This window comes from Canis aureus, chromosome 9 (assembly GCF_053574225.1).
Source record: "Canis aureus isolate CA01 chromosome 9, VMU_Caureus_v.1.0, whole genome shotgun sequence".
NCBI lineage: Eukaryota > Metazoa > Chordata > Mammalia > Carnivora > Canidae > Canis > Canis aureus.
Genome location: NC_135619.1, coordinates 32,241,556 through 32,254,562, shown reverse-complemented (window position 1 = coordinate 32,254,562; position 13,007 = coordinate 32,241,556). Strand labels below are relative to the sequence as shown.

At 40.7% G+C, this 13,007-nt stretch overlaps 2 protein-coding genes across 3 annotated transcripts in view; one reads left to right on the top strand and one right to left on the bottom strand.

The window, feature by feature from the left end:
* PSMC6 (proteasome 26S subunit, ATPase 6) overlaps window positions 1-7,877 on the bottom strand; it is a 31,519-nt gene extending 23,642 nt beyond the window's left edge. The window contains exon 1 of the mRNA XM_077909309.1: window positions 7,767-7,877. The gene's annotated coding sequence lies outside the window, so the exon portion shown is untranslated. The remainder of the gene's footprint in view (window positions 1-7,766) is intronic.
* A 394-nt stretch (window positions 7,878-8,271) lies between these two features.
* The window catches only part of ERO1A (endoplasmic reticulum oxidoreductase 1 alpha), a 52,479-nt gene continuing 47,743 nt past the window's right edge, over window positions 8,272-13,007 (top strand). For both annotated transcript variants that reach the window (XM_077909307.1, XM_077909305.1), the window contains exon 1: window positions 8,272-8,449. In XM_077909307.1, the coding sequence (XP_077765433.1) occupies window positions 8,336-8,449 (114 nt within the window). In that variant the 5' untranslated portion in view covers window positions 8,272-8,335. The remainder of the gene's footprint in view (window positions 8,450-13,007) is intronic.

Sequence of the window (13,007 nt, the reverse complement as noted above, 5' to 3'; positions counted from 1 at the left end):
CTCTCTCTGACTATCATAAATAAATAAAAATTTATTAAAAAAAAAACTGTTTGAACTTCCTAGAATTAAAAGCTGCCTCATTTTTTAAAAGCTGTTTTGTTTTGATGGCTTCTCCCCAACTTTACAATATAGTTATTAACTTGCTCCTAATAGTGTTTTCCATAAAGTCAGTCATATCAGATATCCCTCCAGTTCACCTAGTGACACTTCTTGTGAAGCTTCCCTGCTGTCTCTAATCTGGGCTCTGGGCTGTTGTTGCATGGCTATCTTCTTAGAACTTCTCTAACTCCTCTCTTGGGTGCTATCTTTTCTTTCAAGATACCCTTATCTCCTTATTCCCGGTTACTTCTTTGGTTAGATCATATCCTCCCATAAAGTTTCTGAGAAAGGATTTAAAGCTGTACATTATTCTTCATATATAACAATATCTTAATTCTATTCTCGGACTTAATTAATAGATTGGCTGGCTAAAGAATTCTCAGAATTTTGAGGGCCTTGCTCCATTGTCCTGGAGCTTCCAGTGCTCTTCTGATTCTTAATTCTTTGTAGGGGACCAGGAGTTTTGTTTCTCTTTCTGCACATTTTATCTCTGTTAGGGGCATTCTCCATCCAGTGGACTGGGAACTCTGTGTGCCCTATCAATCTGGATAGCCATCCTTCAATTTTAGCTATTTTCTTGAATGACCTCTAATAATCATCTGTTTCCAATGTTCTCTCTTACTGGTACTCTTATTAGTCAGATTCCGTTCTCCTTGAATTAGCCCTCTATTTTTTCCATCTCTTCTCATTTATTCTACCTCTTTGTTTTTTTTTTTTTATTTATTGCTATCTAAGAGATTTCCTCAATGTTTCCTCTAATGTTTCAGTCAAAATTTTTTATTTTGGCAATCATATATTTAGTTTCAAAGATCTCTTTCTTGTTCTTTTGATAGACTCCTTATGTATTTGATGATATTGATTATAGCTTTTTGTTTTTCTTCCTTTCTTCCCTCTTTGTTTCCTCAAAGTTCCTATTTTCTTATTTGTTTTGATCTACTTTGTGTTGGAAGCTTTCCTTAACAATCTTGTGAGCCTTGGTATTCTGATCATAGACTGAGACATTAAATAAAAAGGCAGTAGAATTCTGAGTGTGTGAGTGGGGGGAGGCCACTAACGGTTCTGTTGTTTTGGGTTTTTGTGTGTGTGTGTGTGTGTGTGTGTGTGTTTAAAGATTTTATTTATTTATTTGACACAGAGCACAAGCAGTATGAGCAGCAGAGGGAGAGGGAGAAGCAGACTCCCTGCTGAGCAGGGACTCTGATGCTGGGCTTGATCACAGGACTCTGGAATCATGACCTGGGCCAAAGGCAGATACTCAACCAACTGAGCCACTCATATGTCCCTGTTCTGTTGTTTTTGATGCTGTTGTTTATTCTTGGAAGAATTCTCACTCTCCTTTTAGAATGGGAAAGAAGGGGATCAGGCATGAGGCAGTGAATGGAAACCAGGTCTGTATTAGGTCTGCATTTTTTGGACTGAGTGCTATAGGTGGTCTGCTGGAGGTAAGGGAGATGTTTTAACATTCAGCAGGGAGGGGCTTCACTTAATCCACCCTTTTTGGGGGCAGCCTAGGTGGCTCAGTGGTTTAGCACCGCCTTCAGCCCAGGGCGTGATCCTGGAGACCCGGATTGAGTCTCACGTCAGGCTCCCTGCATAGAACCTGCTTCTCCCTCTGCCTCTCTGTTTCTGTGTCTCTCACAAATAAGTAAAAATAAAATCTTAAAAAAAAAAAATCCACCCTTTTTCATTTTGGAACTCTATCCCCTCTCTCTGTAAATGTAGAGTCTAGAGTCCCTGAGTTTGTAGCCACTCTTGTTTCTTGACTGGACAATCTTGATCTTGAAATGTGTTCTAAATAAATTTTATTTTAGTTTATTTTATTTAAGATTTTATTTACTTGAGAGAGTGAGAGACAAAGAGATCACGAGCAAGAAGGAAGGGCAGAGGGAGAAGCAGACTCCCTGCTGAGCAGGGAGCCTGTCACAGGCTCCATTTTAGCACCCTGGAATAATGACCTGAGCTGAAGGTAGAGGCTTAACTGACTGAGCCACCCAGGTGCCCCCTAAATTAATTTTAGATAAGTTTCTTTTATTTTTTTCCTAATCCATCAATTGGTAGTTGAGCTCCTACTTTGTCATCAATTTTCCAAAAAAAAAAAAGAAAAAAAAATTTTCCCACATCCCTACCTTTTGTAAATTTTCTCTTGCCAGTTCTAATTCTCTGTGTCCTCTGTCCAATCCAAATTTACTTATGTCCAAAATGATTGCTTTGCCTCTAAGTTTATAAAGTTTGTTTGAAACATAATCACGTTGCCCTGTGACATCTTATACTGTTATCTTTCAAGTTCACTAATTTATGTATACATTCATTAATTCATTGTTTTCTTTTTTTTTTTTTGGAAAATTTTTGTTTGAAACATAATCACATGTTGCCCTGTGACATCTTATACTGTTATCTTTTCAAGTTCACTAATTTATGTATACATTCATTAATTCATTCAGAAGTCGTCTTCTGAAACTCACATACATGCTAAGTGCTGGGGAAGCTGAGACTACCAAGGTGAGTTCTCTACCCTTCTGTTGAATGGGGAGAATGTCTGCATAAATGCATACTTGATTCCATGTACTGAGCACAATTGTATGAGCTTACGGAACCAAAAAGGAGAAACCTAATCCAACCACAGAGGAGTTAGAGAAGACTTCATACAGGTAGCAGTCACCTAAGCTTAATCTTAAAGTAGTTAGCGAGGTAAAGTGAGGATGATTGATGTGGGGCAGGGTAGAAAACATTTCAGGAGTGAAAACAGAATGAGTAAAGACACGGAGGGTGGAAACAAGGTCTATATGAGGAATTGTTTTTTTGTTTGTTTTTAAATATTTTATTTATTTATTTGACAGAGTAAGAGAGAGAGCACAAGCAGGAAGAGCAGCAGCCAGAGGGAGAGGGAGAAGCAGGGAGCCCCATGTGGGGCTCTCAGGACCTTGGGATCATGATCTGAGCCAAGGGCAGAGGCTTAATTGACTGAGCTACCAAGGTACCCCCTGTATGGGGAATTGTTAATAGTTCAGTTACTACGAGACAGAGAGATATTGGAGATATAACTGGAAAAATAGGTGAGGCCGGATCATGGGGACCTTAAATGCCATGCTGAGAATCTTGAATTTGATACCTCAGAGAGTTGGGAGCATTGGAGATTATAAACAGAGTTGTGATGTAGGTCAGACTTATATTTTTGAGAAATCAGGCTAGCATTGAGGCTGTGTTTTGATAGGTGAGAGTGGGTGATCATTTAAGAAAATGTGACAATAAATCAGGTGAGTGACAATAAGAGCTGAAACTAAGTCCTTAATCATAAAGGAGAGGAGGGACTAAACTGAAGAAAGAAGTGGCAGGACTTGACTGACTAATAGATCAACCAATCTTTGGTGAAAAAGAAGGAGAAACTGAGGGTGGCTTCCTGCTTTCTACGTGTCTAGATATGGATGGTGGTATGACCAAACAGTTCTGAGGGAAGCAGCTGGTTGTATCCAATAGGCAGTTGGAATTTGAAGGTCGAGGGAGAGATCTGAATTGGAAAAATAGATTTGGGAATCATCAGCAGGGAGGGGTATTTAAAATCATGAGACTGGGCAAGTTTCTTTAGGGGCAAGTATAGAAAAGAACACTGGACAGCAGATAGTATCCTGGGGGAACACTCACATCATAGAGGTAGGCTAGGGGAAACAGAAGACAGTTATATAATATTTGAGAAGTGGAAGGAGAATCTGAAGTGTTTGGTGCATAGGAAATTGAAGGAGGATGGAATCAGCATTGTCAAAATGCAGCAGAGATTTCATTATCTCATGAAAATGGTAATTAGATTTGACCATAAGAAGGTCAGGTATAGAGGAATAGGAGGGTAGAGTTAGAAACCAGACCGCACAGTGGGGTTAGGTGTAAATGGGAAGTTAATAAGTCTGTTACTACTATATGTAGCTTGTTCTTCCAGGAATATGAGGGAAAAGAGGTAAAGATAGAGCTGAGGTGGCATTTCTCCCCCAATTCAAATAATCTCAAGCATCTTGAGAGAAACGTCTAGCAATGTTTTATCTGCACATTTATAGTCAATGGATACTAGTATTTAATCAACTATCAACACCAAACCTTTAGATTTTTACTTAGCCTTTCTTCCTCTTGTCATGATATTCCTTTTCCTTGAGCAAATTTTTTCCTTTTAAATTATTTCCTTCCAGCCTATTCTCTGCCAGAAAATGTTTAGGTACTGAGAAGCTTCCTATAGAAATTGCCATGTCTCATTTTCAGAAATTGGGCTCAAGCTATTTCCTGCTTTGGTCATTAAAAAAAAAAAATAATAGCTGTTGTTTGCATAGGTAATCAGAATTCCATCAGGAAATGCTGTGTACACTAAATTTATGTTATTGTTATAATCACTAGTATTAGAATAACAAGGTTGTGACCTTGTTCATCTCTAAAAAATGTAATGCTGTTTAGCTAAGGTGTAATAGGTGGGAGGCTGTGCTTCTGGAAAGCAAAGGTTGAACTATGTGCCCTGTGGGTGCTCCTTAATAGTTACTGAATGACTAACCAGTTATTTCATAGGCTCTAACACAGGTGAGATAATTGCCAAAGCAGGCAGAGGAGGAAAAGTAAACTCACACAAAGGACCAACTTGAAGGATTCTCAGGGAAATAAATATCACTGGTAGTTATGCCATGTGTATAAAACTGTATTTTACACATTCTAAAGTCCCTTACAAAGCCCAAAGGAGAAATCATAATTATCAAGAAAATAAAGTAAGATGTAGCAATCCCACTTCTAAGTGTATATGAAACTATTCTCTCAAAGAGATTATCTGCACTCCCATGTTCATTACATCATATTCCCAATTGCCTAAGTATGGAAACAACCTAAGTGTGCAGCAGTGGTTAAATGGATAAAGGGGATGTGGTATACATATATACAATGGACTATTATTCAGCTGTGAGAAAGAAGGAAATCCTGCCACATGTGTTTGCTACCACATGGATAGGCCTGGAGGGCATTATGCTAAGTGAAATAAGCCAGATAGAGAAAGACAAATACATTGCATGGTATTACTTACATGTGAAATTAAAAAAAAAAAAGTCAGGGATCCCTGGGTGGCGCAGCGGTTTGGCGCCTGCCTTCGGCCCAGGGCGCGATCCTGGAGACCCGGGATCGAATCCCACGTCAGGCTCCCGGTGCATGGAGCCTGCTTCTCCCTCTGCCTGTGTCTCTGCCTCTCTCTCTCTCTCTCTCTGTGACTATCATAAATAAATAAAAAAAAAATAAAAAAAAATTTATAAAAAAATAAAATAAAATAAAATAAAATAAAAAAGTCAAAGTGAAAGTCATAGAAACAAGAGAGTAGAAAAGTGGTTGGCAGGGGCTAGTGGGGGGACAAATGGGGACACATAGGCAAAAGGGTACAAAGTTTCAAAAATAAAGTGAATAAGCTCTGAAGATCTAATGTATAATATGGTGACTATAGTTGGTAACATTGTTTGTATAATTGAAATTTACTAAGAGAGTTAAATGTTCTCACCAAGGAAGAAGAAAGAGTAAATAGGTGAGATGATAGATGTGTTAATGAACCCATCAGGAGGATCATTTGACAATGATCTAGTTAAATCATCATGACATATACTTTAAATATCTTAAAATTTTATTAGTCAATTAAACTTTCTTAAAGCTGAAAAAGCAATAAAGTATAAATTAAATTGTCTTAATATGGTGATTGTTTCTGATTACAAGTTTGCTGGCATGAATTCAAATCTTCAGAATGGAGCTTTCATCCTGAGAACATTCTTACTTTTAAACTCTCCCAAATTACAGGCTTATTGCATCAGGGTGAAATCCAGAGCAGATTCATGATCACATTGCTTCCTTCTGCAATTTTAGGCTTTATTCATTTAGTTTCTCCATTTTCATATTGTCTTTTATTTTTGATAGTATAATCTTCAGATATTAATATTGTATATGAAAAAATATTCCTTCATTGTACAAACACATGCAAAGAGAAGCTTTGTTAAGATACTGAGAGTCACAGTATGTTTGAGACATAATCCCTGCTTAAAGAGTTTAAAGAGATTACAATTCAGTGGTAGAAACATCATAAAGGATCACATGCTAAATTCTGTGTTTGAACAGAAGCAGAGGGAAAGGAAATAGAACATAATTACTATGTTTTATGATAACATACTATGTTATCATAAAACTTTCATCCCTCCACATGCAGGGACTGGGCCTTCCATCTCTCTAATGTCAAGCTCAGTCTGGCATAGGGTAAGTTTGTTGAATTAAAATTCATTTAGAGACTGGAAATGCGTGAAGAAGAAACAAAGAAGACCATGTGGAAGAGGGAATGAATGAGCTGGGTCTGGCCCTGGAGAGACAGATAGGATCAGTACAGGTATAATGAAAAAGAACTTCCTAGGCAAAGAGGGGAGATTGGATTAATAAGAAAATGTCGAATATTGTGGATATTAGACTCTGGTGGGCTTCTCAGGCCCACCAGAATCTCAGATGGTTGATGACTTTTTACTATGTGTCAGTCCACTTGGCAAATGATGGGCAGAGCATAGGTTATGGGCATTGAAGTTAAGAAATGTCTGAGTTTGTGGGGCTGCCTGGGTGGCTCAGTCAGTTAAGTATCTGCTTCAGCTCAGGTCATGATCCAAGGGTTCTGGAATCAAACCTGGTATGAGGCTCCCTGCTTCTTGGAAAACTTGCTTCTCCCTCTCCCTGCCACACCCCCTGCTTGTGTTCTTGCTCTCTGTCAAATAAAAATAAAATCTTAGAAAAAGAAATATCTGAGTTTGGGTTTCACCTCTAGTGTACCATGTAACTTTGAATAACATATTCCTATGAGTAACATATATAAGCTTGCTATGCTTATTTTTCCCAGCTGGAAAACAGAGGTAATACCAATTTGGGGCCTACCATATCTTAAAGCTACTTCGTTAAATGATTTTTTTTTTAATATGACATACCAAACAAAAAGATAATTTGAAATATTTTAATGTGTAAGATAAGATGTTGGGAATCTTTCCAGTTTCACTATGAAAATTTCTCCTTAAAAAAAAAATAAATAAATAAAAAATAAAAGCTTTTAGGCTAGACCCATGGCTGGGAAGTAGAGGACCAGCTCATCCCTTGCTCAAGTCATCTTTCCACCCTGGGCCTGTTTCCTCCTATGAGATGAGAAGGTGGCCTCCACCTGCGCTGACGGACACAGCTGCCACTTGCTACATTTGACTATGGAATACGGCTAGTTTGCATAAGATGCACACCAGATTTCAAAGATTTAAAAAATATGTAAAATATTTTATGAATAATCTAATATTGAGTATATTTCGAAATGTTTTGCACATAGTGGGTTAAATAAAATATATTAATGGCAGCCCTGGTGGCTCAGCGGTTAGCGCTGCCTTCGGCCCAGGTCGTGATCCTGGAGACCTGGGATGGAGTCCCACGTCGGGCTCCCTGCGTGGAGCCTGCTTCTCCCTCTGCCTGTGTCTCTGCCTCTCTCTGTGTCTCTCATGAATAAATAAAATATTTAAAAAATATATATTAAATATAATAATCTTTAAATATATAACACATTATATATAATATATATTAAATGTATAATATATAAAATACATAATATGTTATATATAATAATCTTTAATATATATATTATATATATTGAAAGTAAGTAACTTCACCTGCTTCTCTTTGCCCTTTCGACGTAACTCCTGGAAACTCTGATTTACCCATGCAGCCTTGTGTCCCTTTCAGCTTTAAGGCATCCAGGGGCGCTGTGGACGCGCAATTCGTGCGGTTCGCCTCGTGGGGGTGGGCGGGGGGGGCGGGGCCCGGGGCCTGCGGGGACGCTCGGACCCCTCCCGCTTCGCCCTCGCCCTCGCCCTCGCCCTCGCCCTCGCAGCGGGAAGGACCCCGGTGCGCGCGCGGGGCCGGGGCGGCCGCAGCCGAGCGAGGCTCCCGGGCCGGGCCGGGCGGGGCGGGGCGGGGCCGCGCCGGGAAGCGGGCTCGTGCGTCAGCCTCACGCGGGGAAAGGAAGCCGCCCCGAGGCCCGGGGCTGGCGGGCTGGCGGCGCGGGCGCCGAGGCACGTCCGCAGGCAGGCTCTGCCGGGAGGCGGCGGCCGCGGGCGGGCGGGCCCGGGAGGAGCCGGGGGTGGGGCGCCGCCGGGGGCCGGCCCGCGCGGGCTTCTTCTGCGGACGCGCGGCCTGCGCCCGAGTGCCGGGCCCGGAGGTGCGGAGGGCCGGAGCGGCTATGGGCCGGCGCTGGGGCTTCCTGATCGGCCTCGTGGGCGCCGTGTGGCTGCTCGGCCCGAGTCACGGCGAGCAGCGGCCCCCCGAGACGGCGGCGCAGCGGTGCTTCTGCCAGGTGAGGGCTGTGCGCGGCCGCGCGGCGCGGCGGCTCCCGGGGCTGCCCGCCTCCGCCCTGCGCTGGGGGCCGCGCCCCGGCAGGTGACACCGGGAGAGCCCCCGCGACTCCGCCCTCCCGGGCGCCCCCCGGCGCCGTGCCCCGTAGCTCGCGGGGCTTGGTGTGGGCCGGGGTGGCTGCGCGCCGCTAGGTCTTTGCCGACTTGGGTTATGCATCTTCGTGGGTCTTCCCTGCCCGGGAAGGGCGCGCACACTGTGCACGCGCACTTAATACTGGCCGTTTTAGCAGAACCTGGATCTTCCCGACTTCCAGTTTGACCCGGAACGGTGCTCGGTGTGGTGTGCAGGGCGCAGGATCTCGGATCTCGGATCTCGTTGTCAGGCAGGAGAAGGGCTTCGTGGGGCTCTTCTGTGTGCAAGCCCAGCTGCCCTGTGTCTTGAGGGCCGCCGCTTGCCCCCTGGCTCCTCGCCCTGTGTCCTTTTTTCCCAAAATGTGATGAGATTCCCTTAACGTGACACCCGTTTGGCTGATCTGAATTGGGAGGATGAGCCTTATTCAGTGCACAAGTTTAAGTACAAGCTTATTATGATCAATTTTTTTTCCCTTTTTAGTTAGAGAGGTAGGTTCCTTGAGAAAAAAAAAATTCAAAGAAATTTAGAGGTTTTCGGATATGCAGTGTCCTGTATTTTAATATCATTAAAGTCACGTTTTGGTTGGCCTCTGTTGATAAAAAAAAATTACATTTTATACAAATTTGAGGGTAGGCATCCAAGTTTTTTCCTGTTAAGTGGATTTTACAATTAATGATCAGAAATAACATTTTATGTGTAGGGGCAATGCTACTATTTCAGAGTCAAGAAACAGCTTTAAATATTATGGGAGGAAGAAATAAACCAATATTATGAGGGGAAGAACTATCTCTTTCACTGCTTGGTATTCTTGCGTTTTGTTGCTTTGCTGAGTGATTTGAGAGTTGAGATGTTATCTAGCTACGAGTAGGAGAGTTGAAAGGAAATTGCTGCTTTACGACTAAGATTGAAAAGCTCCTTTACCTTCAGGGATTGCAACTGCACGCCATCAAGTACTTATAAGGAAGAATACAACATAACACAAAGTACAAACATTTGCACATAAGAAAAGTTGAAGTAAAAGACTAAAATAAGTTAGTGTTGGAAGAAGATGTCCAATATAACATTTTCAACTGTATTTTGGATTTTTAAATAATGAAGTAATAGTACCTGTTGAGCTTTTCAACTTTTATTCCCCCTATAACTTTTTTAGATATTTGATTAAAATTGGGGAGTTTTAAATTTTTTTAAATTTTTTCTTCTGATTAGTATTTAAGCCTCCCACTTCCCACCCCTTAAAATGTTTTCAAGATTCGAATATTTCCCCAACACAAAAATCTGTTAGGTCCCTTTCTTTTGCTTTTAGAACAGGACTGGCTGTTTTTCTTTTTGGAATCAACGTTAAAAAATTACTGAGGGTTGCATGTTAAAAGTTGTAAGAAAAAATTTTTTTAAAAGATTTTATTTATTTATTTGTGAGAGACATAGAGAGGCAGAGACATAGGCAGAGGGAGAAGCAGGCTCCATGCAGGGAGCCTGAGGTGGGACTCGATCCCAGGACCGCAGTATAACATCCTGAGACAAAGGCAGATGCTCAACCGCTGAGCCACCCAGGTGTCCCAAGAAAAAATTTTAAATGGTCTATTTAAATCAACTTAAGAACAGAGACCATCAATCTCAATTCAATAGATTGAAATAAAAATACGTTTTAGTTCTCTTACGGTCAATAATGGAAGAGATGGGGGTAAGGAGGAGAAAGGACAAGTGATGAATAGATATGAAGAGAAAATTGGACAAGCATATAGACATAGATGTATACAGAAATGAGAGACACAGAAATAAAAAAAGATGGAAGAAAAGATTAGGGGAGATGAATGGTGGAAATTACTCATTCAGTAAATATTTATTTATTTATTTTAAAAAAGATTTTATTTATTTATTCATGAGAGACACAGGCAGAAGGAGAAGCAGGCTCCATGCGGGGAGCCCCATGTGGGACTCGATCCTGGGTCTCCAGGATCAGGCCCTAGGCTGAAGGCAGCGTTAAACCGCTGAGCCACCAGGACTGCCCTCAGTAAACATTTATAAGCACTGTGTACATTGACCTGAATATTTGTGATACAGAAATAATTATGGTATGATCCCTGTCCTTAAGAACTTAATAATTTAGTGAATAATGTTCTTTGGAGCTTGAGATCCTAAGCATTTTAAAAAACTAGTAGGGGCACCTGGCTGGTTCAGGTGGTTGAGCATGCCACTTTTGATCTCAGGGTAGTAAGTTTGAGCCCCAAGTTGGGTATAGAGATTACTTAAAAAATAGAATCTTAAAAAAAAAGTTCATAAATATTGCTAGACAATAGTTAGTCAAAAGACTAACTTTTGACCTAGAGTTTAGAAATACAAATTAAAATCTCTCATTCTCTTTGCAGTACCCAAGTAGCAGGAAAGTTCTGTGGAGACCGTTTTGTTAATTGTCTTTCTCCCTTCCTGTTGCCAATCTCTCTTACCACTCCTGCCTTGAATTACCACATCAACACCCCTCATCACACTCTTTCATGGGTGCCCGGTAGTAGGGTTTCTGTTAACAGACTATCAACTCTAAATTGAGCCAAAGCAGCATGTGCACCTATTTGGCCTTAGAAAATTATTGAAGTAAAAGATACAAAGCTTTACTTTGAATAGATTAAATTCAATAATCATTTATTGTGGCCTATTGTGAATAAGTTTTGAGAGATCAAAAAATAAACTAAAAATTTAGTCCCATTTCTTGATACTACAGAGTACTGAGCCTGGTACATAATTGGTACTCAAGAAGTGTTAGGGAAATTATAATACAGGATTTCTTTTTTTTTTTTTTAAGATTTTTAAATTTATTCATAAGAGAAACAGAGAGAGGCAGAGACACAGGCAGAGGGAGAAGCAGGCTCCTTGCAGGTAGCCCAATGTAGGACACAATCCCGGGGCTCCAGGATCACGCCCTAGGCCAAAGGCAGACGCCCAACCACTGAGCCACCGAGGCATCCCAGAAATTACAATTCAGGATGTGTGCTACCTGGAGTATATTCTTTCAATCATTCTGCTTAGCCATTTGCATGTTTTTCTGGAATTGATCTTTCAGATGGGTTGATGGCTCCAAATGAATCTTTAAGGTTAGTCCATTACTGCATATGCCTCTTGACATCAAATCCTACCAAAACCATTTTCACTGTATGTTGTAAGTTATTTTGATAACAATGCTTCAGTGTTAGTTGCTGCAAATAAGTGATAAATTGCCGGGGACTTATAACTCTTCCTTATATATAGTTCCCCACTTTTTTTTTTTTTTTAAGATTTTATTTATTTATTCATGAGACAGAGTGGGGGGGGGGGCGCAGAGACATAGAGGGAGAAGCAGGCAGAGTTAGAAGCAAGCTCCATGCAGGGAGCCTGACGTGGGACTTGATTCTGGGTCTCCAGGATCACGCCCTGGGCTGAAGGCGGTGCTAAACCGCTGAGCCACCTGGGCTGCCCTCCCCACTTTTTTAAAATCATCATTCTTTTTAAAATAATTTTTTTTTTTTAGATTTTATTTATTCATGAGTGACACACAGAGGCAGAAACAGGCTCCCACGGGGAGCCTGATGCGGGACTTGATCCCTGGACCCTGGGATCATGCCCTGAGCCAAAGGCAGAGGCTCAACCACTGAGCCACCCAGCGTCCCTAAAATTTTTTTTTTTTGCACAGAAAATTGGTCTTTTTTACCTTTTGGGGTGTGCAAGTCTATGTAATTTTTATAAAGAACCCCATGATCATGACCCACCCTGTCTTTAAACCAAAATAATAATTGTAATATTTGTTGTAATAGGTATGGGCTTGAAATAAATGGAGACTCTTCAGACTTTCTTGTTTTCCTTTTTTTATTTGTTTTTTTTTGTTTTGTTTTGCTTTTGACAGAGTTTTGTATTTCCTTTTACCCATTATGTACCATTAGGATGAATGTAACAGAACTTTAATCCCTGTTCATGGAATCCCAAGATGCATTTTAAAGAAATAACCTCAGAAGAAATATTGAAGCCCAGATATGGAGGCAGAATGGACATGTTTTTCACTTAAATTAATTAGAAATGTCTATAAACTCCCATGTCATCAAAATGTTTTATTAATCTTAATATGGCTAGTGCTAATAACACTCAGATCAACTCAAATCAAGATCTGAGTGGTGTAAATTTCTATCAGGCTAATGAAAGGGAAGTAACTCAGATAATCCAAAATGGCTATTTCAAAATCAATTTTCTTTTGTAGTGCATTGTAGATACACTCTGCATACATGATTTTTAGCAGATTTACTTGTCTAATGTCTTGTGTAAGTCAATTTAAAAAATAGTTTTTATTTGTTAGTCAGAGTAGCCAGACCATGGAAGAAGAAACACTTGATAATATGTTGCGTGGTAGGTGGAACTAAGCCTGGATTAAAATTTAGTCAGAGGAATCTTTGAAACAGGTTATACTG